The sequence below is a fragment of the Schistocerca piceifrons genome, chromosome 1, assembly GCF_021461385.2.
Source record: "Schistocerca piceifrons isolate TAMUIC-IGC-003096 chromosome 1, iqSchPice1.1, whole genome shotgun sequence".
Classification (NCBI taxonomy): domain Eukaryota; kingdom Metazoa; phylum Arthropoda; class Insecta; order Orthoptera; family Acrididae; genus Schistocerca; species Schistocerca piceifrons.
The window spans coordinates 840,429,670-840,454,297 of record NC_060138.1 but is presented as its reverse complement, the minus strand read 5'-3'; the positions used below and the strand labels follow the sequence as shown (position 1 = coordinate 840,454,297).

The 24,628-nt window shown below is 45.1% G+C and overlaps 1 protein-coding gene across 2 annotated transcripts in view; it reads right to left on the bottom strand.

Moving 5' to 3' along the window:
• LOC124715014 (MLX-interacting protein) overlaps nt 1–24,628 on the bottom strand; it is a 377,416-nt gene that overhangs the window by 66,587 nt on the left and 286,201 nt on the right. For both annotated transcript variants that reach the window (XM_047243067.1, XM_047243069.1), the window contains 3 exons: nt 22,841–23,013; nt 8,996–9,124; nt 158–274 (listed from right to left, as the gene is read on the bottom strand). In XM_047243067.1, the coding sequence (XP_047099023.1) occupies nt 158–274; nt 8,996–9,124; nt 22,841–23,013 (419 nt within the window). The remainder of the gene's footprint in view (nt 1–157; nt 275–8,995; nt 9,125–22,840; nt 23,014–24,628) is intronic.

Here is a 24,628-nt window from a genome sequence, read left to right as displayed (position 1 = left end):
AATGCAAATAAAAGATAATTATGGAACTTAACTGTTAAGAATCTTACAAACACAAATGTTTTACTCTGCAAAACAGAAAATAAGTTACTGTTCTATTCCTTAAACAGTGTCAACTTTGCTTTGTTTCAAAAACACTAATCATCAAATTGTCTCACACCTTTGCATTTGGGTTCTGATTCAGCTGAGGTATGAGAGAATGCAACATGTCAAATCCATTCTTAATGTTGCAACGTCGCTTCTGCTCTGCATTTATATGGCACATACGGCGATGTTCCTGAAATAAAGAAAATTTGTTTCCTTCTAATAAGTTTATAGATGACAAACTATTTATAATTAATCTAACAAATCCAAAATTTTTTATTCTTAACTTATAAAAAAGCCCTTTTCATTAACATTACATGGATCTTCATTATCATCTTTACAATAATGATGAAATATTTTTAAAAAACCATTATGTTTATCATTACAAAATATAATGTACAATTTTCATGAATTGCTTGCATGGGAACCTTTACAGACACTTATACCTAACTGCACTTATTATGCAAGTACTGCATAAAACTATGGGGACACCAAAGTATGGAATTAAGTCGTCTTGTGTATTGCAAGAGTTCTGTTGGCAATGACAGTGGCCTATCTTTCACTAGCAACAGATAAAAAGTCCTGCACTGTGGATATAAAAATTTAACACTATCTTCTAGGCAAATATTACTTCAGTCTCAAAACAGAAATTGGTTCCATTTCACTAACTGATAGGGCAAAACCACTGTATAAATGCGACCATCCCCGTGAAAGGTGCCTCCTGAATGAACCGAAGTTCAGACCATGAGGTGGACCCTATTAGGCAACCTCTACACATAATCAATGGTAGTGAACCAGCCTTGAAATGTGATTATGTGGCCAGGAGACTATGGTGGAACCCACCATGTTACCACTTGTCATGTACTGATGCCTCTGCCACTGTTACCATTAGGTCCGTACGGTGCCGATATGAGCCGTTGGTATTCAGCTCACCCCCAATGGTGCCAGGCAGTGTGAGGCTGGCCACCAGGCAGTGCCGTGATCAAACATCAAAGGACAGCACTGCACCATGGCCTGCATGTGCTGTCTTTGATCAGCGCCACCACTGCTCACCGACAGACAAACTAAATTCATTTGCTTTTGTACATTCATCGTAGTTACTTCTACTCTGGTCTTTCTGACTAATCATGAACTGTGTTGTGTAGACTGTCCTTGGCTGTAGTCTGGAACTGGTGTGGAATATCAGATTGGTGTTCATATTAGAACAGTTATAACTTTGTGTGCGTTCTTACTTGTGTGGGGAGTTAGAACACAGCGGCAATGAGGGGGTTTGGACTTTCTTGCTGTGTTTCTGGACAATTTGATGATGACAGCCAGGGCATTCTTGGAGCTGATTCATCAAAGCATACTGTAATAATGACTGGAGAGCCACCAGTGGTTGGAAATGCAGCAGTGAGATCACATGTCCATGTTGGACAGGATGTTGATGGAACTGCTGGTCAAAACAGAAGAGCTGCCAGCCCGGCTGCCTTCCTTCCCAGTCCATGATGAATCTGCAGAGGTCTGGGAGATAGATGAAAAGTTGTTGCAGCATATCTTCGTCGCTTTCAAGGTAACAGACGCCGGGACCATTAAGGCTCTTTTTCTGCTGTGAACTACATCCCACACATATAACTTGTTATAGACGTTAGCTCTGCTTCAGGAACCCTCTACCCTCTCATTCACTGAAATGAGTTGTTTACTGATGTCTTGTCATTACTGACATGCTCAAGTTATTTTCTCCTTTGCTTATTGTCAGTGCAGGATGCAACTTCATCTAACATACCGTGCTTGGACAGTACAGCTGCAGGGTCTCAGCTGGAAGTGCTGACTCGTTACCTCTCAGCATAATGTGTCTTACACCGATCTGTGGTCAGGGTTGCTATTATTAGGTAGGTCACCAACGGAGAGATCCACCAATGGGAGCAAAAATTTGAAGACACCATCTAGAAAGAAGTCTTCTCAAATGCTCACTTTACGTTTTCCATGTGGCAGGCTACCAGTTGGAATCCTGGGTGGACATGGCCACAGTGACAACAACTGACACACAGGTTTCGGCATGTCCTCTGACGCAGAAATTGTGACGGTGCAGCATGCCTATAAGCCAGACGCAGGCTGCTTTCTTCTAGCCCCTTCCTTCTTGCCCCATGTCTTTTGTTCAACATGACCGGCTGGTCTATCTCAAGCATTGGTCTTCCTCCCATGATAGTCAGAAGAAAGGACACATTGTGGTGACGTGTAATCCTTGGCTCACTCGCACCACACCCTCGAGCCCCCAACCTATGGGCATCAATGTGTGTGACACTTTTACGAAGGTACCCAATAAGTTGTTTCTCACTGTGAGTATCAAGGAGGAACCTTTTCAGCTGCAACTCCAATACTGGCAACTCGGAGTCTCTCATTCATTCTCACACATATTTGCGCCTTGGTGCCTGCTGCTGGCACTCGCTATGCTTCATCTTATGAGCTGCAACAGGCAACAGATGCCCATACTTGACCAATTTACGGCAGGCACGATGTACAAGTCTGTGGTCCAACCGTTAACCATTCTTGTGGTGAGCAGTGCTTTCAATGAAAACTTGTTTGTCTTGGGTGCTTTCATGGCCTTTGGATTTATGGACTCCGATTCAGTTCTTAGATTTCTGGCCAAGTGTGGTACCAGGAACTTGAAGAACTTTGCAAGGGATTAATTGTCATTTTTTTCCCACCTTTTTCTTACCGCTTTGCAATCAAATCAAGCACGAAATCGACAAGGTGACGGCTTTGGATGTGACTGAATGTATTTCGTCAAGCCAGTGGGCTACGCCACAAGTGGTCATCAAAAAAACCGTGCCACAAGTGGTCATCAAGAAACTGTCTCACAAGCTCCACATTTGCAAGCATTTTAAAATGACGAATAACCACTAGCAGTGATCGACACTTACTGCATCCCGCATTCAGATGAATTGATGGTGAAGCTGACAGGAGGTCAATAGTTTTTTTTAAAGTGGTTTTCCTGGAGGTATATCTGTTGATTCCGCTCGATGAGTCATCTCACCAATAGATAGTGGACAATACCCTCTATGAACTGAACTGTACAAATACAAGTAGTTGGTTTCTGAAGTACCAAGTGCTCCTGCAATTTTTCAACATTTCTGGAGCAACTCACACAACACATTTCTTGTCATATCAACTCTCTGGATAATACTGTCATCATTGGTCCCTCCATGGAGAAACATCTTCAGAACCTTCGGCTTCTGTTGCAGACACACAGAATGCGCGTCTCACATGTACTCTGTGTAATTAAGAATTCTTTCAGCCATCCATTGAATACATCATTTCCTGTCAGGAGATTAAGTTGACCATCAGTCATATCACTGCCACTTACAGTCTTCCATGGCCCACTAACCTGAAGGAACTCTAGGCTTTTTTGGGTAAAATTGCCTGTTTACCAAAAATTCATCCCAAAAGCTACTACCATTAAGTATTCTCTAAATCGGTAACTGAAAAATGGTGCACCATTTGTTTGGATGGCTGTGTGTGACAGAGCATTCATGATTCTGAAGGACAGTCTTTGTTTGGTCCACTATTCAGCCACATTTCAGCCTGGTAAACTGCTTGTCTTGGCTACTGATGCTTCCCAGTTTGGGCTTGAGTCTATTCTGGCTCATTGCAGTTCCAAGGTCCAGAGCAGCCAACAGGACTTGCCTCAAAGACGCTAAACACGGCGCAGAAGAATTACTCACAAATTGAGGAGGAGGCCCTAATCGTTATACAGGATGGTCCATCTGAAGTTTCGAATGAGATTATCTCGAAAACTATACATCGGGTAAAAATAGTGGGTAAGACAAGTTCGTAAGTTCAAACGGGGACATCATATGATACTACACGTGACCTCCAGCCCCTGCCCCCTTGCGTGGGGCGGGGAGCAACTTTTAAATCATAAATAGAAACCCCCATTTTTATTGCAAATTTGGATTCTCCATAAAAAAGTAATCAAGTTTCATCTGAAACCTTTTTTTAACCATTGACAGATGATGCTGAAATCGAGAAAAATTAAAATTGGGGAAGAACTGAGATTTATTTAGAATGATCCGAGAAGGACGCATCAAATCAATACAAAATGTGCACCAATCCTTTCATTACGCCAAATCAAGCTCTTTTTTTACAAAATGTATCCTACTTACCACAGTTTTTAATGGAGGGAGGCGGAATAGTGTTAAAATCTCGTTAGGGAACTCCTCACAATTGCATTACTCATCTGACTTGGCGCTACCATGGCCAAACTGCGAACTATGGATCAGTATAAAGGTCAGTGCAATGCAATCAGACTTTCAGATTGTGAACCGTAAACATCAGCTGACAAAAGTAAATGATTCTTTAGCGAAACATGGCTCACTATCCTCCTACAGAGATTGTTGATATGATGTTAGTTTTCGGTGACTGCCATAACAATTACGCTGCAGCTGCACAATTGTATGCGGATCGTTTCCCAACAGATGACATCCAAGCGAAAACATTATTCAAAATTGCACTCAATGAGCCTGTAATGGATACATGCACCATCCACCTCGTCATCACGAATACAATGAAAATGACGCTCGTACCCCTACCGTTCTTACTTGTGTTCAACTGGATCCTGAAATGAGTAGTTGTGCGATTCAGAGACAAACTGGAATACCGAAATCAACTGTTTTGAGGATTTTGAAGACACACAAATATCATGCTTATAGTATCATACTGACACAGGCATTACCGCTGAAAGATATGCAAATACGTGTGTATTTCTGCCAATGGGCCTTGTAAATGATCAGAGATGACAATGATATTTTTAGATACGTTACGTTCACCGATGAAGCCACATTAAAAAACAACGGCAAATTAAATCATCATGATTGTCATTATTGGTCCCCTGCCAATCCACACCGGCACAGACCCGTAGACAATCAACACAAATGGCCGTTAAGGATCTGCTGTGGAATTTAAAACAGTTATTTGAGATGACCGTATTTTTTGACCGAAATGTTACTGATAAATCTTATTTACAACTTCTCCGCGATGATTTGTTGGAGCTAATGGAAGATGTTTATTTAGAAACTAGGCAATGAATTTGGTTCCAACAGGACAGAGCAGCTCCCCATTATGCTAAAAATGTGCAGAATGTTTTAAATTTACAGTACCCTGGTCAGTGGGTAGGACGCGGCGGACCAATTCAGTGGCCTCCACGTTCACCAGACCTAACATCTCCTGATTTTTTCTTGTGGGGTTATTTAAAAAATATTGTTTATGAAAGACAGCCCACAGCCCGAAATGATATGGAACAATGCGTTCGAAGAGCGAGTGCAGCCATACCACGGGATGTGCTGCTCAAAACTGTGGACAGCTTTTGCAGACAATTGACTTTATGCATTGAAGGAAATGGGGATCATCTTGAACAATTTCTTCAGGGCTAATTTCATTAATTAAGCACCCCAAATTGTGATAAGCAAGGGGTCTCACACTAATGAAGCACCTCAACACGTGAGAGGCAAGGGAACATCATTCTACTACATCCATGTCGTCATTTCTGGGTAACGCTAAAAGTAGGGTACAGTACATTTTGTACAAAAATAGCTTAATTTGGCATAACGAAAGATTTGGTGCACATTTTTTATCAATGTGATGCGTCTTTCTCGGATAATTCTAAATAAATCAGAGTTCTTAACCAATTTTACTTTTTTCTCAATTTCAGTGCCATCTGTCAATGGTTTAAATAATGTTTCAGACAAAACTTGATTACTTTTTTATGGAGAATCCGAATCTGCAATAAAAAAATGGTGGTTTCCATTTAAGATTTAAAAGTCTCCCCACACCCCACCCAAGGGAGCGGGGACTGGAGGTCACATGTAGTATCATTTGACGTCCCCCTTTGAGCTTACGAACTTGTCTTACACACTATTTTTACCCGATGTATGGTTTTCGAGACAATCTCATCCGAAACTTCAGATGGACCACCCTGTATATGCGATAAAGTAGTTTCTTTTATATGGCGTGAAGTTTCACCTCATCATGGCCCACAAACTACTTCTGTCCCCCTTTAGCTCATCTCCCCGACAGGATGGTCCACAGGCTGCAATGATGGGTCCTGTTCCTCAGCTGTTACAGTTAAGAGATTCACTTCTGCCCGATGGTTCAGCACTCCAACACAGATGCCCTCTTGTAACTTCCTAAGGGTCCCGACCCCTGCAAATATCCAGGAGGCAATCTTTTGCTTTTATCTCAATGAGGGAGCTCAGCAGGTGGTGGACAGCTTCCCTGTTATGAGCTCAAGTGTAGCTAATGCCATCAGCATGGATCCTGTTCTACACCAGATGCAGCAGCATATCCAGTGAGGTGGACAGAACGGCTCCTGACCCAAGCTGTTGGACCCCATCCATAATTACTTTGTGCTGTTCAACAGATTACGCAGCATGGTATCCAGCACATCAAAGCACCTCCATTTGATACGCAGTTTAACAGAAAAGTGGAGCATCTCGTATGGACCTTTAAAATGCAGATGAAGAACTATATGAGGATGCTCCGGTGGAAGTGGCGCTCTTTTTCCTAGTTCTTACATGGCCATCCCTACTAGTGAGAAGAGTCCAGTGGAAAGGCTGCATGGGTGCCAGCCACACACCTCGCTGCACCTCCTGCTGCCAATCCCTTGCCCACCGCCTGTGCCAACGTCACATACTAGGCGCCCTGGCCCCATATCTGGATTTGTGCCTCAGTCATTTTAAGTGCTGGATTCCGGCAGTTGTTCATGAGCCAGCGTTGTCTTCACAACACAGAACGGTTACAGGTTGGAGGCCTGCCACTGGAACTAACTGTGCCTGCAGGTGGGCTACACACCCACTGGCCCTCTTGCACCTCCTTTGCTGTCCACATGTTATATCCTGGTCTCCAACCTCTTCTCTACTTCTTGGGGCAGTTCCTCTCCCTCTGACCTGGCCTATAGCAATGTGTTCCCCTTTGCCTCCCATGCCCTCAGCTGCTGTTTTTTCCAGGCCTTCCTGGGTCACACAGGGCTGGTGGCAGAAGAGTTCTTCCCGCAGGGTGAGCTGCTGAGTGGACCATTGGAGCTGCCCCAGTACATTCCTATTCCTGTCCCCGAGGAGCCGGAGAACTGCATCACTTCCACTCTGGCACCACAGACACTGGCAGATCGCACTGCATGGTGTCTGCCCGTGGTAGAGTCATCATCATAAGAGCTACTTCCAGCTCCATTCTATGGTTACTGCCAATAGAGAGCTTCTGTCTGCATCGCACTCAGTTTAACGCGATGCCCCGGAGGTCATGGACATTGCTTCCTGCGTACCTGACTACAGCACATGGCGTGGGGGAAGGATGCTTGGTTCGCACTGAAATCACTATTGCCTCTGAAAGGGTAGAGGACTGCAGTAACCCTCCACGCTACTGCTTGCCACATACCGGCGCTTCCAATGCTGCTACCACAATGTCCTGCACAGTGCCGATGTAAGCCGTTGCATTTCAACTCACCTGCCACAGGTATGATTGTCATTCTGGACGTTTGTATGTCACCATGTACCCAGATTCAGTACTTTACAATGCTCCATACAAATTATCTGCTTGGGTCGCAGGCACACTAACTAGGAGGATACTAACTACTTGCCACCTTCTATGTTCTTTAAGTTGGCTGTGACTCAGTGTAAGTTACTTGGGATATCTTCAAAAGACATGCTATGAGCTCTTGGTGAAAAGTTTAACACTTGTTTAGCATGAAAATAAAGTCTCATAAATGCAACTTCAATTGCCAGAGGGATGAAAGGGTTAATCAGTATGACACTATGGTGCATCCAAATTTTTATTGAAACACTATGCATGGTGGAAAATATGTTGAATATTTGTATTATGACATATATGAAACAGAATGACTTCATCTCTCCAAGTGAGCAGAAAGAGGTATGCCGTGGGTGACTATTTCAGTTCGCTAACCACATATTATTGTCCATCATTCCCAACCACTTTAGTTACAACCCACACATGTCTATAAATCTCAGTACAGGAGTGATAGGATGTCAGGAGACAGCACATAGAAACAAGGGACTTTCCGTATGAGTCTTCTTTGTTACCATATCTTTTAAGTCTTGTCTCTGAGACCTAGCAGAATGGCACCACCTTCTCCAGTCTCTGTTTGTATAGAATTAGTCCTGGACTTAGTTATTTTCTGGATAAATGCATGATATACACTGAATACACAGAAGGAGTTGGAGTAAATGGATATTTTCACAATGAATATATATCGCATGCTTCAGTGGCCTCAAGATCCCTTGCAATTCTGCAGGAAATATTGTATATTTGTTTCGTAAAATTATCTTGAGGACAAACTCGAGGGAAGCAACAGAGTCCCTAAAAGAATAGTACTGTTTAAACCTGTCTGTGAGCACTACCAAATAGTTGTCATGCACGTTAAACTTTTGTAAAATATTGAGTTAAAAACATTTACAGTGATTTGCTTGTTCTCTTAAATGACACTGGGCTTCTTCAGTAATCATGGCAGAAATCAATTCCAACCCTAGCTAAAGAGTCAATGTTTGTTTCACACAAAGAACCACCAGATGATGAAGTGTGTGAATCTCAATGTTCTAATTGATCATGGGAGATTCATAAAAGAAAAAGCAAATCCATGGTAGGGTGAGCAACAGCTGGATATACCAGTTATTCTGTAATGTATTCCTGGCACACCATAAGCAAATGCCAAGAGATTGCAGTAGCACCTTCCTCCCCCCCCCCCCCCCCCCATCCTCCACCAAGTCAGAGAAATGAGTGCTACTGGAATAGAAAACTTGAGGAACTGATTATGGATACAACTGTAAAAAGAACAAACCACTTAAAAAGTCTATGTTATCAAATGGGACCATATTAGATGAATCTGAGTTATCACCATGTGAGTAAAAAAAGGATACACATTCATTACCTTTGGGGGTGGTCCTGAGTCCCTTCTTGAACTACGGTATGGTGGAGATTGTGGACTCCCAAGTGGTGAAGTCCCCAGAGGTGAACTCAAATCTGATGGTGAGTTCTTACATGGGCTTACCATGCTTATCTGCAAAATGGAGAGAATTACACACTTTTGCATCAGAAGGCTTCGTTTGCTACTCCATTTCATTTTGCAATGAAAAATGATAAACATGTAACTCACAATGCAATACAAATTTAAATACAACTAAATGTAAGAAAACACTCCATGGCATTCAGAAATATCCCATTCACATACTGAATTCAGAAGCTAACAATTTCCTTTGATGTATTTTTCAAAAATTATGTTGCACATTTTCTCTTAAACTAGATTTCTGTACTACTTAACAAATCCCACAAAATCCTCAAATTTTGTAACACTTAGCTTTTTCTTCCATATGTGTTTTTCTTTCCGTGTATTATGCAGAGAAATGAGGGACATTAATAGAAAAATTAAATAATCCACTGATCTAGCCCTGAAATAAAGTCACATATTCCGCTTTAATTTATACTGTGGTATTTGGTTTGGCCACATGGACATAGTAGTAACAACACACACAAGTAAGTACACCGCTAGAGCATAAAACACTGAGAAAACTGTTCAGAAATTCCATACACAGCCCAAGAACAATGGCTAGCCGAATCCAATGCAATGCAGAGAGTCATGATAGTGGAGTAAAGTTAACATGAGAAAATACAACAACGGAATGAAACAGCATCCACTCCACTCCAGGATTATATCAGGTAGATGGCTTGTCAGTCTCTAGAGGGATGGTGTCCATTAGCTACCCATGCAGAGTGCGATGTGGTGCTGCCGTCTATGTTTGATTGCGAAACCACGTGACGGCTGGACTTGCACTGCTGCATGCTGGTGCAGGGGAATTGAATTGTGATAGTTCATGCTGGTGTGTTGTTGCTTTTTATTATGGTAATGGCCACTGAGGTGCCAGTATTACCACAGTCCTCACTCCTTGGAGGGCTGACTGTCAGATGGTACAATACCAGCATCCCTCTCCCATAGTGTGATGTATCACATGGTACACAGGAAAGCAATATTCATGTTGTGCTGAGCACTGCTGATGGGTGCCCTCAGAGTGGACAAAAGATCTGTGTTGGTTGCAACTGGAATTTAGGGCAGAAAATGCTCTTGGTGGTGATGACCCCATCGAAGGCGGATGCCTGATGGTGCAATGCCACTCACAAAGGGCGCCAACACCAGAGCTGGATCTGTGTGGACATCAGGTGCCTTTGTGAGTGAAAGCAGGAACTATTTGGGACCCTGAGGCTTGTGTGGAGGGCAGGAGAAAACAGCGAATCAGAGCGTGGTGAGCAAGGACGACTCAGAACAGAAGATGGAGCCAAAAATAGGGACGGTGCCTGTAGGGATGAAGGAGAAGACAAAAATCCAGACCCCAGGAGGGAGGAAAGCTTGAGAGGTGTGCGCGGACAGTGGAGCCCAGATGGGGGTCCCTGGCACATAGTGTGACAACAAACATGTATGTGGTGTAGGTAGCAGGAGGTGCAACACAATGCATGGCTGGTGCCCCTGCAGCAGCTCAGCAGGGCTCTTCTCATCAATCGGAGTGGACCTGTCAGAACTGGGGAAAAAACTGAGGGCTTCTTCCATATGTGCGTCTCTTATGTACTACTTCATCTCCATTTCGAAAGTCCATATGACACTTCCTGTTTCACTGTTTGTTTGACTGAAGATGGAATGGATGTGTTCCAACATGGCAGATACCGTTCTGCACACAGAAGTCTTGAAAAGTCTGTGAAATAAACTGTGGGCCATTATCTGTCACCACAGTGCAGGGGAGACCCTCTATGGAGAAGATCTACATGAGGGTCTGCACCGTCAATTCCGCTGTCATTGAACAGCAGTTTGTGATTTATAGAAATACAGATAGGCACTTATGACAATCACTCAATATCCATCCATCCAAAAAGGGGCTCATTGCAAAATCCAGATGGACATGCTCAAATGGCTGTGGAGATCCCAGCCACAGCAATTAATGTTGCCGTGGCATTGCCTCATGGCCTGCATGCCCAGACAAGTAGTGATTAAATGTTCAATCTCACAAGAATGTCTCATCTGAGAGACAGCTGAATGACCACCCGTAGCACTATTGTCGACAAGAGTCGGTCTACGGCACAGCACAAAAAATTGGAGATAGGATCTGATACTCGAGCTGGAGGCCTTTCCAACGATCCCCCATGGACCTCTTTGGGGGACACCTCCTTGGCGAAGCACTGTCAGTGCAGGTGGAGGCTTGCATATTCACATGAAGCTGAGGGCTATGCTGAACGTAGAGGACCTACTGCCGGAAAGGTCTTAGCTGAGGGCTCAGACTAAGAGCGTCCCACAATGTCCTGTCTTCCTTATCCACTCCTAGTCCTTACCCAACCCAAGGTGTGATGGGATCCATGCTGAGGGGTGTGTGGTACATGGGAAGATGTGTCGTAAACAGAGCCGCAGGGATACCAGGCGACCTCCCTGAGTAAGTAGCCTTACATCATGTGGCCTTTCCGTGGTCAGGACCGTTTGAATGCATTCCCACTACTGAATCAGGGTCTAGACCTGAGGAAGAAGTGGAAACTGTAACTATGAAATTGGACCAGATCAAGATTAAAGCCTTGTCTGGGGCCCAGAGGAGGAAACTTCTCAGGGAACAGAAACAAAAGGAAGGAAAAGAATGGCTTCCCAAACAAAAGTGAAGGGAATTAAAAGGGCATGAGACCAAGACCTCAAGAAAAAACTGTCTCAGGTTGAAGGGGATATGCAGACTCCCACAACGTCGAAGACGGGTAACAAGAGGATAAGGGAGGAATCTAAGATTCCCTTCTCCCAGGATAAGCGAGTCCAGAAAAAGCCAAGGCAAGAAATAGGGAAACAGACCTATAGTACTGCAGTCTTGGTTTTTAGGATGGCAGTTATCCAAGAAGGCTATCCACTGGTAAGCATAACTTCGCAGCAGTAGCAGCTCGTGCAGATGACCCTCTTCGAAAAGATTAGGAGGGGTGGGGTGAGGGCGACACTGGTCCACGACCCAATTTCAGGAGGGTCTGTCTAGATTGCAGAGCCCTCATTTTTGTCTGTGAGGGGGTGCATACAGTGGAATGTCTCAAGGACAAGATGTCCATGATATCCCCATGGGAGGATGCGATGCTGCAAGTCAAGACTGCAGCTGAGCTTCTTAAGACCTCAAAGATATCAATATCGGTACCAAAGATCCTTAAGGATGTCCCTCCAAAGACTCTGTTCGAGAAAATAGGGCTCCAGAACTCAAAAGTCTCGACAGAGGATTGGAGAGTAATCAACCAGACGTCTGTAATGGAAGGAAAAACCCTGGTGTTGGAGGTCGGAGAGAAGTAGCTGAAATTGTTTTGAGAGTTCTCGCAGGTTGCCATCAGGCCTCAAAAGCAATGATGGCAGCAAGATAGAGACTTGAGGTGCTGCAAATTAATCTGCAGTACAGTAAAGGGGCCATGCTGCCCTGAGATGTCACCCGGAGAGACAGGAAGTGGATGTGACCCTGACAAGAACCCTACTTATATAAAGAGGGTGTATCGGGCCTCGGTGGCACTGGAGTTAAGCTGATTTCTGCTAGAAATCTAAGAAACTCCAGAACATGCACTTATGTGAGAAATGGAATTCTTTCATGCCAATGATGGATTTCTGTTTCAGGGACCTGGTGACCATCAGGATGCAGCAACATGAGGAAGGTATCACAAAGGAAATTGTTTTGGCCTCAGCATACCTTCCTTACGAAGGTAGTTCTCCACCTCCTTTGGAAGTGAGGAGACTGACAGAAGCTTGCCATCGGCAAAGTGACCAGCTGTTGGCTGGATGTGATGCCAGTGCCCACAATCTAGTTTGTAGCAGCAATGACACCAACAGTAGAGGTGACTTGCCACCAACAGTAGAGGTGAGTACCTTCTTGAATTCCTCTTGTCTAACAGCTTGGAGATCCTGAATAGGGGTGACAAACCTACATTCAGGAACAGCAGAATGGAAGAAGTAACTGACATTACCTTTGTTTCCATGATGATGGGCAGCTATGTCAAACAATGGCATGTGGCATTAGAGCCATCCTCACTGGACCACATGTATATTAAATTCAAGGTTGAAATTGGAATTAAGACTGACCACAGCCAGTAGGAATCCCAGGAAAATAGACTGGGAGACATACAGGAGGGACCTTGACTTAAGGTTATCAGAAATTAAAACCACAATAAGGAAACCAGTAGTGTTTGAGGAAGTGGCAGAGGCTGTAACCCCTGCCATGGTGATCTCATACCAAGACAACTGCTCAATCACCAAGAAGTGCACAAACAGGAGTGTGTCTTGGTGGAACAACAACTTCGAAGCGCAAAGAAGACAGGTACGAAGACTGTTTAACCTTGTGAGACGTAAAGGACAATGGGCAAAATATCGTGAGGCCCTTGTCAACTACAACCTTGCCACTAGACAAACAAAGGAGGCATCCTGCAAGGCATTCTGTGAGGAAGTGTAGGGCACAGCTGATCATCAAGCCAGACTTCATGAAATCCTTGCTAGAGTACCAACTAATCCAGGAGATATGTTAAGGGTGGAGGATGGGGAATATACAACGACAGCACATGAGACACTGGAATTGCTCCTCACAACTCACTTCTCTCAATATGCTCTGGCAGATAACATAGGCCAGAATGCAATCCCTGAGAGACAATGGTTCTCAGACATTCGAAGAGAGGACTGGGAATTGGCCAAGGAGTGTGTTGACTTCAATAAAATCCAATGGGCAGTGAGAACATTCCAACCATTTAAGTCACCTGGCCCAGATGGCATCTTTCCAGCTCTCCTGCAACAAGCAGGAGAGAACCTTATAAGAGTCCTATGCAGGTTATTCACAGTTAGCCTAGCAGCAGGAATCATTCCCAATGCCAAGGACATGAGAACAGTCAGTCAGTCCTCCTTCACTCTTAAAACATTGGAAAAACTGGTTAATGTACATGTTTGGGAGAGGAGGCTAACTAGGCTCCTCTACATTCAAACCAACATGCAAATCAACAACGTAAATCATGCGAGGCAGCTCTCCACAAATTCATTGGGAAGGTGGAGAAAGCACTTCACTTTCAGGAAATGGCACTCTGCATCTTTCTGGACATCAAGGGGGTCATATGTAGGTGGACTAGGGTCATGCTTAGTGGAAGGAAGGTAGAGGCCACCAAGATAAATAAAAAGATGGTAATTAACACCACTAGAGGTTGTCCCCACGGAGGAGTTTTGTCCCCTTTATTGTGAAATCTAGTGGTGAACGAACTCATTGAGGGAACTAAATTCCATACAATGCTTTTGCCAAGTATACGCAGATGATGTCGTCATAGAAACTACCTGTGAAGGGGATAGTGAAATATCTAGGGGTAACCTTGGATGAGAAGCTAACATGGACCCCTCACATTAAGAGCAACAACTCCAAGGCGAAAGGTAGTCTAGTGAGTACCAGAAGAGCTTGTGGCAAAAACTGGGTCCTAAGCCCCAGAGGTATGCACTGGGTATACACCACAGTGGTTAGACTTAGGATCTCCTACAGGACTGTAGTGCGGTGGAAGAAAGTAGGACAGCAGGTTGTAGCTAAAGAGCTTGCTAAGGTGCAGAGACTGGCTTGCTTAGCCATAATAGGTGGAATTAGAAACACACCAACCGCTGGGATGGAAACCACTCTGGACATGCATTCACTACACCTCTGGGTCAAGATGAAAGCAGCAACAGGTACAATACAGACTCAAAACTGGTAAAAACTATATCTCATTGGGATATCCAGTCACACACTAAGATAGTGAGTGAGGTAAATACAGGAATGGTTCGGGAAATGCCAGCTCATTATATAATAACTCCCAACTGCTTCAACCAACCTTACAATATGATAATTGGAAACAGGGAGCAGTGGGAAAAAACATTTCAACACAGTGCAGGGAACACTATCTGGTTCACTGGTGTGTCGAAATCAGACGAAGGTGCTGGGGCGGGGTGTATGAGGTTCTGCCAAGACTGGAGGGCACCATCTATCTAAGAAAACTGGTCTCGGTATTCCAAGCTGAAATCACTGCAGTCAGGGTGTGTGTACGTGTGTGTGGAGGAGAATGTGTGTAGGTGCTACAAGGACTGAAGCATCTACAGCTACTCAGACAGCCCTGAAATCATTGGCAGCTCCTGCAACAAGATGTAACATTGTTGCAGAATGTCACAGGGTTCTCGTGGAGCTAGGGGGAAGCAATAGGGTAAACTTAGTGTGGGTCCCTGGCCACTCAGGCATCGGTAGAAATGAACAAACTGACAGATTGGTCAGGATGGGGGCAAAGAATCCATTTATTGGACCGGAACCTGTCCTGAATATCACCAAGGCTATGATCAAACTAGAACTATGGAACTGGCTCAGAAGACAGCACATATAATACTAGACCAAGGTCTATAAATAAAAACATGGTAAGGTAATGATGCCAAAGCCATGTTTTAAAAGAAGCTCTGTAATCCTGGGCTTGACAAGAAAGAGATTAAACTCATGGTTGGACTGATGACCAGCCATGGGAATTTCAAAAAACACCTGAAAACAATGGGTATAACGGAAGAAGATCCTAAATGCAGGATCTGTGATGAGAGTAAAGAAACTGCATCAGTAGTGGAAATGGAGAGATATAAAAAGACTGGGTGTGATGGTGGAATGACGGCTATGTGGTGCTGGGATGAGAACAGGGAAAGGGCTGTATGGGTGAGGATAGTGACTAATGAAAGTTGTGGCCAGTAGGGCTGTGGGAACGTAAGATGTATTGCAGGGCAAGTTTCCACCCGCGCAGTTCAAAAAAGCTGGTGTTGGTGGGAAGGATCCATACAGCACAGGCTGTGAAGCAGATTGAAATGAAGGATGCCATGTTTGGCAGCATGTTCAGTAACAGGGTGGTCCACTTGTTTCTTGGCCACAGTTTGTCAGTGGCCATTCATGTGGACAGACAGCCCGTTGGTTGTCATGCTACACAGAATGCAGCACAGTGGTTGCAGCTTAGCTTGTATATCACATAACTGGTTTCACATGTAGCCCTGCCTTTGATGGGATAGGTGATGTTAGTGACCGGACTGGAGTAGGTGGTTGTGGGAGGACATGTGGAACAGGTCTTGCATCTAGGTCTGCTACAGGGATATGAGCCATGAGGTAAGCAATTGGGAGCAAGGGTTGTGTAAGAATGGATGAGTATATTGTGTAGGTTCGGTGGATGGTGGAATACCACTGTGGGAGGGGTGGGAAGAATAGTGGGCAGGACATTTCTTATTTCAAGGCATTCAGTTGCTCCAGTACTGGGTGGTACTGAGTTACGAGGGGAATGCTCCTCTGTGGCCAGGTGGTGTGACTTTGGGGGGTGGTGGGAGACTGGAAAGATAAGGCATGGGAGATATGACCACCTCTCCACAGTTCCTGTCCCTTTACCATGCAGTGCCCTGCTTGTCACTATTGATGTCACCTCTCTTTACACTAACATTCCTAAGGCCCATGGCCTTACTGCTATTGAACACTACCTTTCCCAACACCCGGCAGGTTCCAGAGCAACAACCTCCTTCCTAGTCACCATGACCCACTATAACCTCACCCACAATTACTTCTGCTTTGAAGGCATTACCTACAAACAAATCTGGGGTATGACTATGGGCACCCGCATGGCACCATCCTATGCCCACCAATTCATGGGCCATCTAGAGGAATCCTTCCTAAAAACCCAGAATCCTAAACACCTCAGCTGGTTCAGATTCACTGATGATATCTTCACTATCTGGATTGAGGGTGAGAACACCCTACTCACATTCCTCCAGAACCTTAACAACTTCTTCTCCATTTGCTTCACTTGGTCCTACTCAATCCAACAAGCCACCTTCCCAGATGTTGACGTCCACCTTAAAGATGGCTGCATCAGTACCTCCGTCCATATAAAACCTACTAACCACCAGCAGTACCTCCACTTCAGCAGCTGCCACCCGTTTCGTAACAAGACGTCCCTTCCGCACAGTCTAGCCACCCGTGGTCGTCCTATCTGCAGTGGCGAGCAGTCCCTCTCATAATATACCAAGGGTCTCACCGAAGCCTTCACTGACTCTAATTATCCTCCCAATCTTGTATAAAAACAAATCTCCCATGGCTTATCTTTCAAGTCTCCCACCATCTTCCAAAGTCCCACCATCCAGCCACAGAGGAGAATTTCCCTTGTAACTCATTACCACCCAGGACTGGAGCAACTGAATTACATTCTCCACCAGGGTTTCGATTACCTCTCATCATGCCCTGAAATGAGAATTGTCCTGCCCACTATTCTTCCCACCCCTCCCACAGTGGTGTTCTGCCGTCCACCGAACCCACACAACATACTCATCCATCCTTACACAACACTGCTCACAATCCCTGACATCATGGCTCATACCCCCATAATAGACCTAGATGTGAGACCTGTTCCATACATCCTCCCACAACCACCTACTCCAGTCCAGTCACTAACATCACCTTTCCCATCACAGGCAGGGCTACGTGTGAAACCAGTCATGTGATCTACAAGCTACGCTGCAACCATTGTGCTGCATTCTATGTAGGCATGACAACCAACAAGCTGTCTGTCTGCATGAATGGCCATCCACAAACTGTAGCCAAGAAACAAGTGGACCACCCTGTTGCTGAGCACACTGCCCAACACAACCTTCTTTATTTCAATGACTGCTTCACAGCCTGTGCCAGGATCCTTCCCACCAACACCGGCTTTTCTTATATGCGCAAGTGGGAACTTTCCCTGTGATACATCCTACATTCCCACAACCCTCTGGGCCTCAACCTTTGTTAGTTACTGTCATCACCAATCCAGCCCCTTCCCTGTTCCCATCTCAGCACTGCACTGCACAGCCATCTTTCCACCATCACACCCAGTCTTTTTATTTCTCTCCTTTTCCGCTAGTCTCCCCCCCCCCCCCCCCCCCCCTAAATCTCTCCCCTGCCCTCTGTCTAGCCTGCTGCACTCCACTGTCTACTACCCCCACCATACATCCCTTCCCCTCCATGCCCGTTTCCTCCCTTGCCCCCCCCCCCCCTCCACCCAGTTGCCAAACCCCTCCTGCATTGGTGCTGCTGCTCGCAGTGTGGTTGCTGTTGCCTGAGACTGCAGCTGTGTGTGTGAATTGGTGTCTGTCTGTCTATTGTTCACGAAGGCTTTACTTACAATAGTCTTTTTCTTGTGCCTATGTGAGACTCAGTATCTCCGCTATATAGTGAGTAGCAACTTTCCTTTTCATAATAAAGTTCTCCCTTTAGTTGGTTATGAAATGCAAGTGACAATGACCTGGCTCTGAAGAAATGAGTCTGTGCTGTGGGTTTAAGAAGAATGTGCACTGTAAAATCTCTGGCCTTGCCTGCCTATGCATAAAAATGTCTGAAAATTCTCTGCAAAGTCCATCTAATTACTTATATGGCACAAGACTGGAAACAGGGTTAGCGAAATTTGCAATCGTGAACCCAAACACCTTAAAAGTATAGAAGCCAAACAAATTTTCTGTAAAAGCTCTGTCCATCACACAGAAAGTCAGTGTGTGGACCATCACCCTGTATGCTATCTTCACCATAAACCGTCCAAGATTAGGGATTTGCTGTCTGTTATAGCTGATACATGAGGTAGCAGACGACAACAGGGAGCCAACACATAGATAAATATTAGAATTAATAAGCATGGCTGCCATGCCTGTATCCACTTGTAACTGTAGTGGTGTCCTGTTAATATACACAATGATGAACAGCTCATTGGAAACAGTTGCAAGCCTGTTACATGCATGGCTAATAACACCAATGTACATAAATCGAGAGGCATGGCATACTGCCGCAATTTGTCCTTTCTTCCTACAATGGTGGTAAGAAGACCAATGCTTACATCAGGCCAACTGGTCATGTTACACAAAAGAAGCGGAGCAAGAAGGCAGGGGCTGATGGGAACCAATCTACCCGAGACATGTTTAAGTGGAGCATGTGGCTGGGTGTGCTGCACTGTCGCAATGCCCACTTCCGAAGTTCTGCTGGAACGTAAGTGCATATCATTGCCTAAGCTGACAGCGGCCACATCCACCCAGGAATCCAACTGATGGCCCACCCACGGTTGAAGCCTTGCTAATGGACCAGTCAATACACTGTCCAACATGCCCGTGCACTCCTGCTGTTGCAATTCAAGAAGTTTCTTGCTTTCCAACTGTTGCCATAGTAAGCTTTGAAGCACTATCTCCATGGACGGGCCTGTTGACATCGTCAATTAGTGAAAAAAAAAACGTGAATGTTCAACTGAGCTCATCGCTGCTTGTGTAGTAACACCACACACGGATAAGTACGCACTTATAGCATAAGCCATTTTCATGAGAAAACAGTTTTGAAGTCCCACACACATTAAAAAAATAATGCCAGCCCACATACAATACAACGCGGAGAGTCCCAAAAGCACAGTAAAGTTAACACAAGAAAACACAATATCAGAATGATGCTGAGTGCACTCCATTCCGAGATTACATCAGATAGATTGCTTGTCAGTCTCTCAAGGTGGCTCTGTCCCATCAGCTGTGCATGCCGACCCTGAAGCAGTGCTAATTTCAATATTTGATTGTGCTGCTACTTGGTGGCCAGAACTGCACTGCAATGGGCAAGTTGAACCATGATGGTTTGTTCCAGTGCCTCGCATCAAGTTATGGTAGCAGCCATAGAGGTCCCGTTATGATACGAGATGTAGCAAATTGTTATTACAGATACTATGGAAAGATTTTGATCCTCATCGAAACCTCTCTCTGTTCTGCTTCAACTGATGTTGAATATAAAACTTTCCTCAATTTCTGATTCCACTGGATTCTAATCAACATTTGTTCTGAAAGAGCTCCATGAAAAGCAATATCTCAGTATTAATACAGGGTGGGGCAAATGAAAGTGTCCCAAAGAACAGAGTTCCAGGGTACAAAGAAACACAGCAGAGGAAAGGAAATACAGTACTAATCTGACTACAGCGGATGTTGAAAGTGCCGACCATTCATCTCTTGTCACGTTTGGGCACTGGTCAGCAAGCTCCTGAAGGCGGAAATGTTTTGCTGCACTTCCTGAATACTATGATGGTTGTTGTGATACACCTTAGACTTGAGGCCTCCCCACAAAAAGTAACTGCACTCTGATAGATCGGGTGACCTTTGTGGCCTATTAGGGTCATGACCAGACTGACCACAGCTAACAACTCTGTCAGGCGTGAAGATTATGTAACTGTGCTCCATGGTTCGACAGTTGTATGAGCAGTTGCTCCATCCTGTTGGAAGTAACTGCACCTCTTTTCCCCCTCCGTTAATGCTGCCACAAATGGTTTCAAAAAGTTGACAATGTAACATGCTGAAGTCAGAGTCTAATGAGAGAAGATCGGACCAATAATGCAGTGTGCAGACACTGCACACCAAACCCAAACCTTATGATCACGCAATGGTGTTTGTGGAAGTTGTGCGGATTCTCCACTGCCCAGAACCTGTGATTCTGTGAGATGACATAACAACTCCAGTGAAACCAGGCTTCATCAGACATAAAGAACAGATCCATCTCCAAACCATTTATTGTTATCTCAGTCAATAGCCACTCACAAAACTGAAGGTGCTGAGTAGCATCTGCTGGTTTTAGCACATGAACAACAGATGCTCAGTAGGGATGCATGTGCAGGTCCAGGTTGAGTATTCGTCCGCAAGATCAACATGATATGCAGGTCTCTGGCGACAGGCATTGAGTTGACTTGGTAGGGCTCTGAAGCAGTACGTGGTGAATCACAGCCACATTTTTTGGTTGGGGGCATGTTTCAGAGAGTTTGTTCCAAACATATCCTGTCCAACGCCATTTTTGGAATAAGCACTATATGGCGCTCTTTTCTGGCATATTGACAACATTAAATTCTCATCAAACAACTGACCACACTGTTTCCATGACTCTGTCACCACATAACTTTCCACAATGAACACCTGCTGGTCCACTCTGAGTACCGCAGCAACAACATAGAAAGTCTGTATAAAGTGCTGGCAAGCAGAGCAATGCAGCATACAAGTAAAATGCTCAACCAGTTGACGAGTGGTAAATAAGTGGAAACACAATGAAAATCACACTGTGGTCACCCACTTCTGATTCCTTGACATTCAAGATGACTGCTCAATTCAGCCTATTACCATTTCCTTCTCGCGTAAATTTCAAAATTTCATCTCATTCTTAATGAAAGGAGGAAACAAAGATGATGACATTGAAGAAGAAATAAAGGTAGTTAATGTGTTTCAATCTTATGACTTGTGCAACTTGAAACTGAAACCATAAAGCCTGTTCTGTCTTAGTTAATTTGGTTGCATTAATTTTTTCCAATGATGGAATTAACTATTCTAAATAAGACAACAGATGCATAATGCTGTAATCAAAGTAAACTGGACAATGTAACCTCGTCACTGGAAAGAGAAACTGGTAACAAAGAATATATCCTATATGCACCACTCAAAACAGTTAGAAGGACAAGAATTTTATCAAGTGTGCCTTGTACGTAACCTGTGATTAAGACATATACTGTTGCTTTTAGTCCAATGCCCATTTTAATTATGAGAACAATCCTCCACAATTCATTTGAAAGTTATGGCTTAGTGGCAATATTCAAAGTATCATGCTATAAGAGTGAAATGGATGAGCAATGTCTTTCACTCTACCATCTAGTTAGTGTAAGTAATGAGAGCAACTCTACACTCTTTCCGTACATTTCATCAGACACTGTGACACATCTAACTGATGCAGAATGTGTTCAGGCAGTGTAACTACTGCAGGAAGGTTGGACTATTCACACAGTGTCTACACAGTTTAATGTGGCTTCATTGTTCTTGGGAGGGTTTGGTAACAATTTTGTCAAACTAGTACATACCCAAAAAAGCCAGGGCAAGGGAGACAATGCAAAACATCCACCAGAGATGATTGACATGTGGTTAATTGTTCTCTTCACTGGCGCACTGTGACAGCCAGGAACCTACAAAATGATCTAAGAGCAGCAACTGGTTGCAGTGTGAGTGATCAAACAATATAAAACGGACTCCGGGAGGCGCGTTTAAGGCCAAGACGACCTCCTCACATCCCTCGATTAACTGCTTTGACAAATGAGGGATCGATTCTGATCTGCTGAGGAACATAGAAACAGGCAGACGCGTCACCTGTGCAATGTACTGTTTACAAATGAGCCTAACATGAGGCGACAGTAGTACACATGTATATCGCCATCTTGTTGAATGTTATAATGAAGCAGTAGTTCAGGAAATAGACATCTGGCTGCAGCTTAGTCATGGTGTAGGGTGGCATCACAATTGATGGCCCATAGGACCTTCAGATACTCAGAGGTCAACTTAAGCTCAGAGTTACATCAATGAGATTGTACCGGATCATGTTATGTCCATCACAGTTGTCATGGCTCCTCAGTCTATCTTGCAACACGATAATGTGTCCCCAGTTTATCCTGCAACCAAAATGTGACAGCACATTCAGCAGCAGCCACCATGGAAACTTTACAGGACCTCGCAATTCAAACATTAGACGGGCCTGCTCTGAGTTCTGACCTCAGTCCTCTTGGGCATCTATGGTGTATACTGGACAGACAACTTTGGGCCCCTCCTGTAATACCTCAGACTCAACTTGCAGATGTCCTTTTTGAGGCGTGGGAAAAAAAAAAATTGAGCAGTATATAATTTCATGAGCAGTATATAATTTCACGTATGTAATGAAGAATGTCCTACCGTTGGAACAACTTGAGTGGGTGCTGTAGTTATAAGCAGTGTTGCCGGAGATGACTGCTGCTGTACAGGCAGGGCCGGCAATATGCTTGAAGCTTGTTTTGTTGGCACCTGGGCCGCTAGCGTTGGCCTTTCTGGTGTTGCCGTAAAGTTGAAGACTGTATTTGCAGAAGGAGCTGAAACAAGGAATAAGAATCTTTACAGGTAAATAGTGTAGTAGAATAGAAAAGTTACAGACATACACTCCTGGAAATGGAAAAAAGAACACATTGACATCGGTGTGTCAGACCCACCATACTTGCTCCGGACACTGCGAGAGGGCTGTACAAGCAATGATCACACGCACGGCACAGCGGACACACCAGGAACCGCGGTGTTGGCCGTCGAATGGCGCTAGCTGCGCAGCATTTGTGCACCGCCGCCGTCAGTGTCAGCCAGTTTGCCGTGGCATACGGAGCTCCATCGCAGTCTTTAACACTGGCAGCATGCCGCGACAGCGTGGACGTGAACCGTATGTGCAGTTGACGGACTTTGAGCGAGGGCGTATAGTGGGCATGCGGGAGGCCGGGTGGATGTACCGCCGAATTGCTCAACACGTGGGGCGTGAGGTCTCCACAGTACATCGATGTTGTCGCCAGTGGTCGGCGGAAGGTGCACGTGCCCGTCTACCTGGGACCGGACCGCAGCGACGCACGGATGCACGCCAAGACCGTAGGATCCTACGCAGTGACGTAGGGGACCGCACCGCCACTTCCCAGCAAATTAGGGACACTGTTGCTCCTGGGGTATCAGCGAGGACCATTCGCAACCGTCTCCATGATGCTGGGCTACGGTCCCGCACACCGTTAGGCCGTCTTCCGCTCACGCCCCAACATTGTGCAGCCCGCCTCCAGTGGTGTCGCGACAGGCGTGAATGGAGGGACGAATGGAGACGTGTCGTCTTCAGCGATGAGAGTCGCTTCTGCCTTGGTGCCAATGATGGTCGTATGCGTGTTTGGCGCCGTGCAGGTGAGCACCACAATCAGGACTGCATACGACCGAGGCACACAGGGCCAACACCCGGCATCATGGTGTGGGGAGCGATCTCCTACACTGGCCGTACACCACTGGTGATCGTCGAGGGGACACTGAATAGTGCACGGTACATCCAAACCGTCTTCGAACCCATCGTTCTACCATTCCTAGACCGGCAAGGGAACTTGCTGTTCCAACAGGACAATGCACGTCCGCATGTATCCCGTGCCACCCAACGTGCTCTAGAAGGTGTAAGTCAACTACCCTGGCCAGCAAGATCTCCGGATCTGTCCCCCATTGAGCATGTTTGGGACTGGATGAAGCGTCGTCTCACGCGGTCTGCACGTCCAGCACGAACGCTGGTCCAACTGAGGCGCCAGGTGGAAATGGCATGGCAAGCCGTTCCACAGGACTACATCCAGCATCTCTACGATCGTCTCCATGGGAGAATAGCAGCCTGCATTGCTGCGAAAGGTGGATATACACTGTACTAGTGCCGACATTGTGCATGCTCTGTTGCCTGTGTCTATGTGCCTGTGGTTCTGTCAGTGTGATCATGTGATGTATCTGACCCCAGGAATGTGTCAATAAAGTTTCCCCTTCCTGGGACAATGAATTCACGGTGTTCTTATTTCAATTTCCAGGAGTGTAGAATAGAAAAGACTTAACATAGACAGAGTATACAAAACAGAAGGACAAGTATCAAGATACATTTTGCACAAAAAGTTTTAATGTCATGAATGATAATTGACAACCTTTTCTTATGGAAGTGCAACA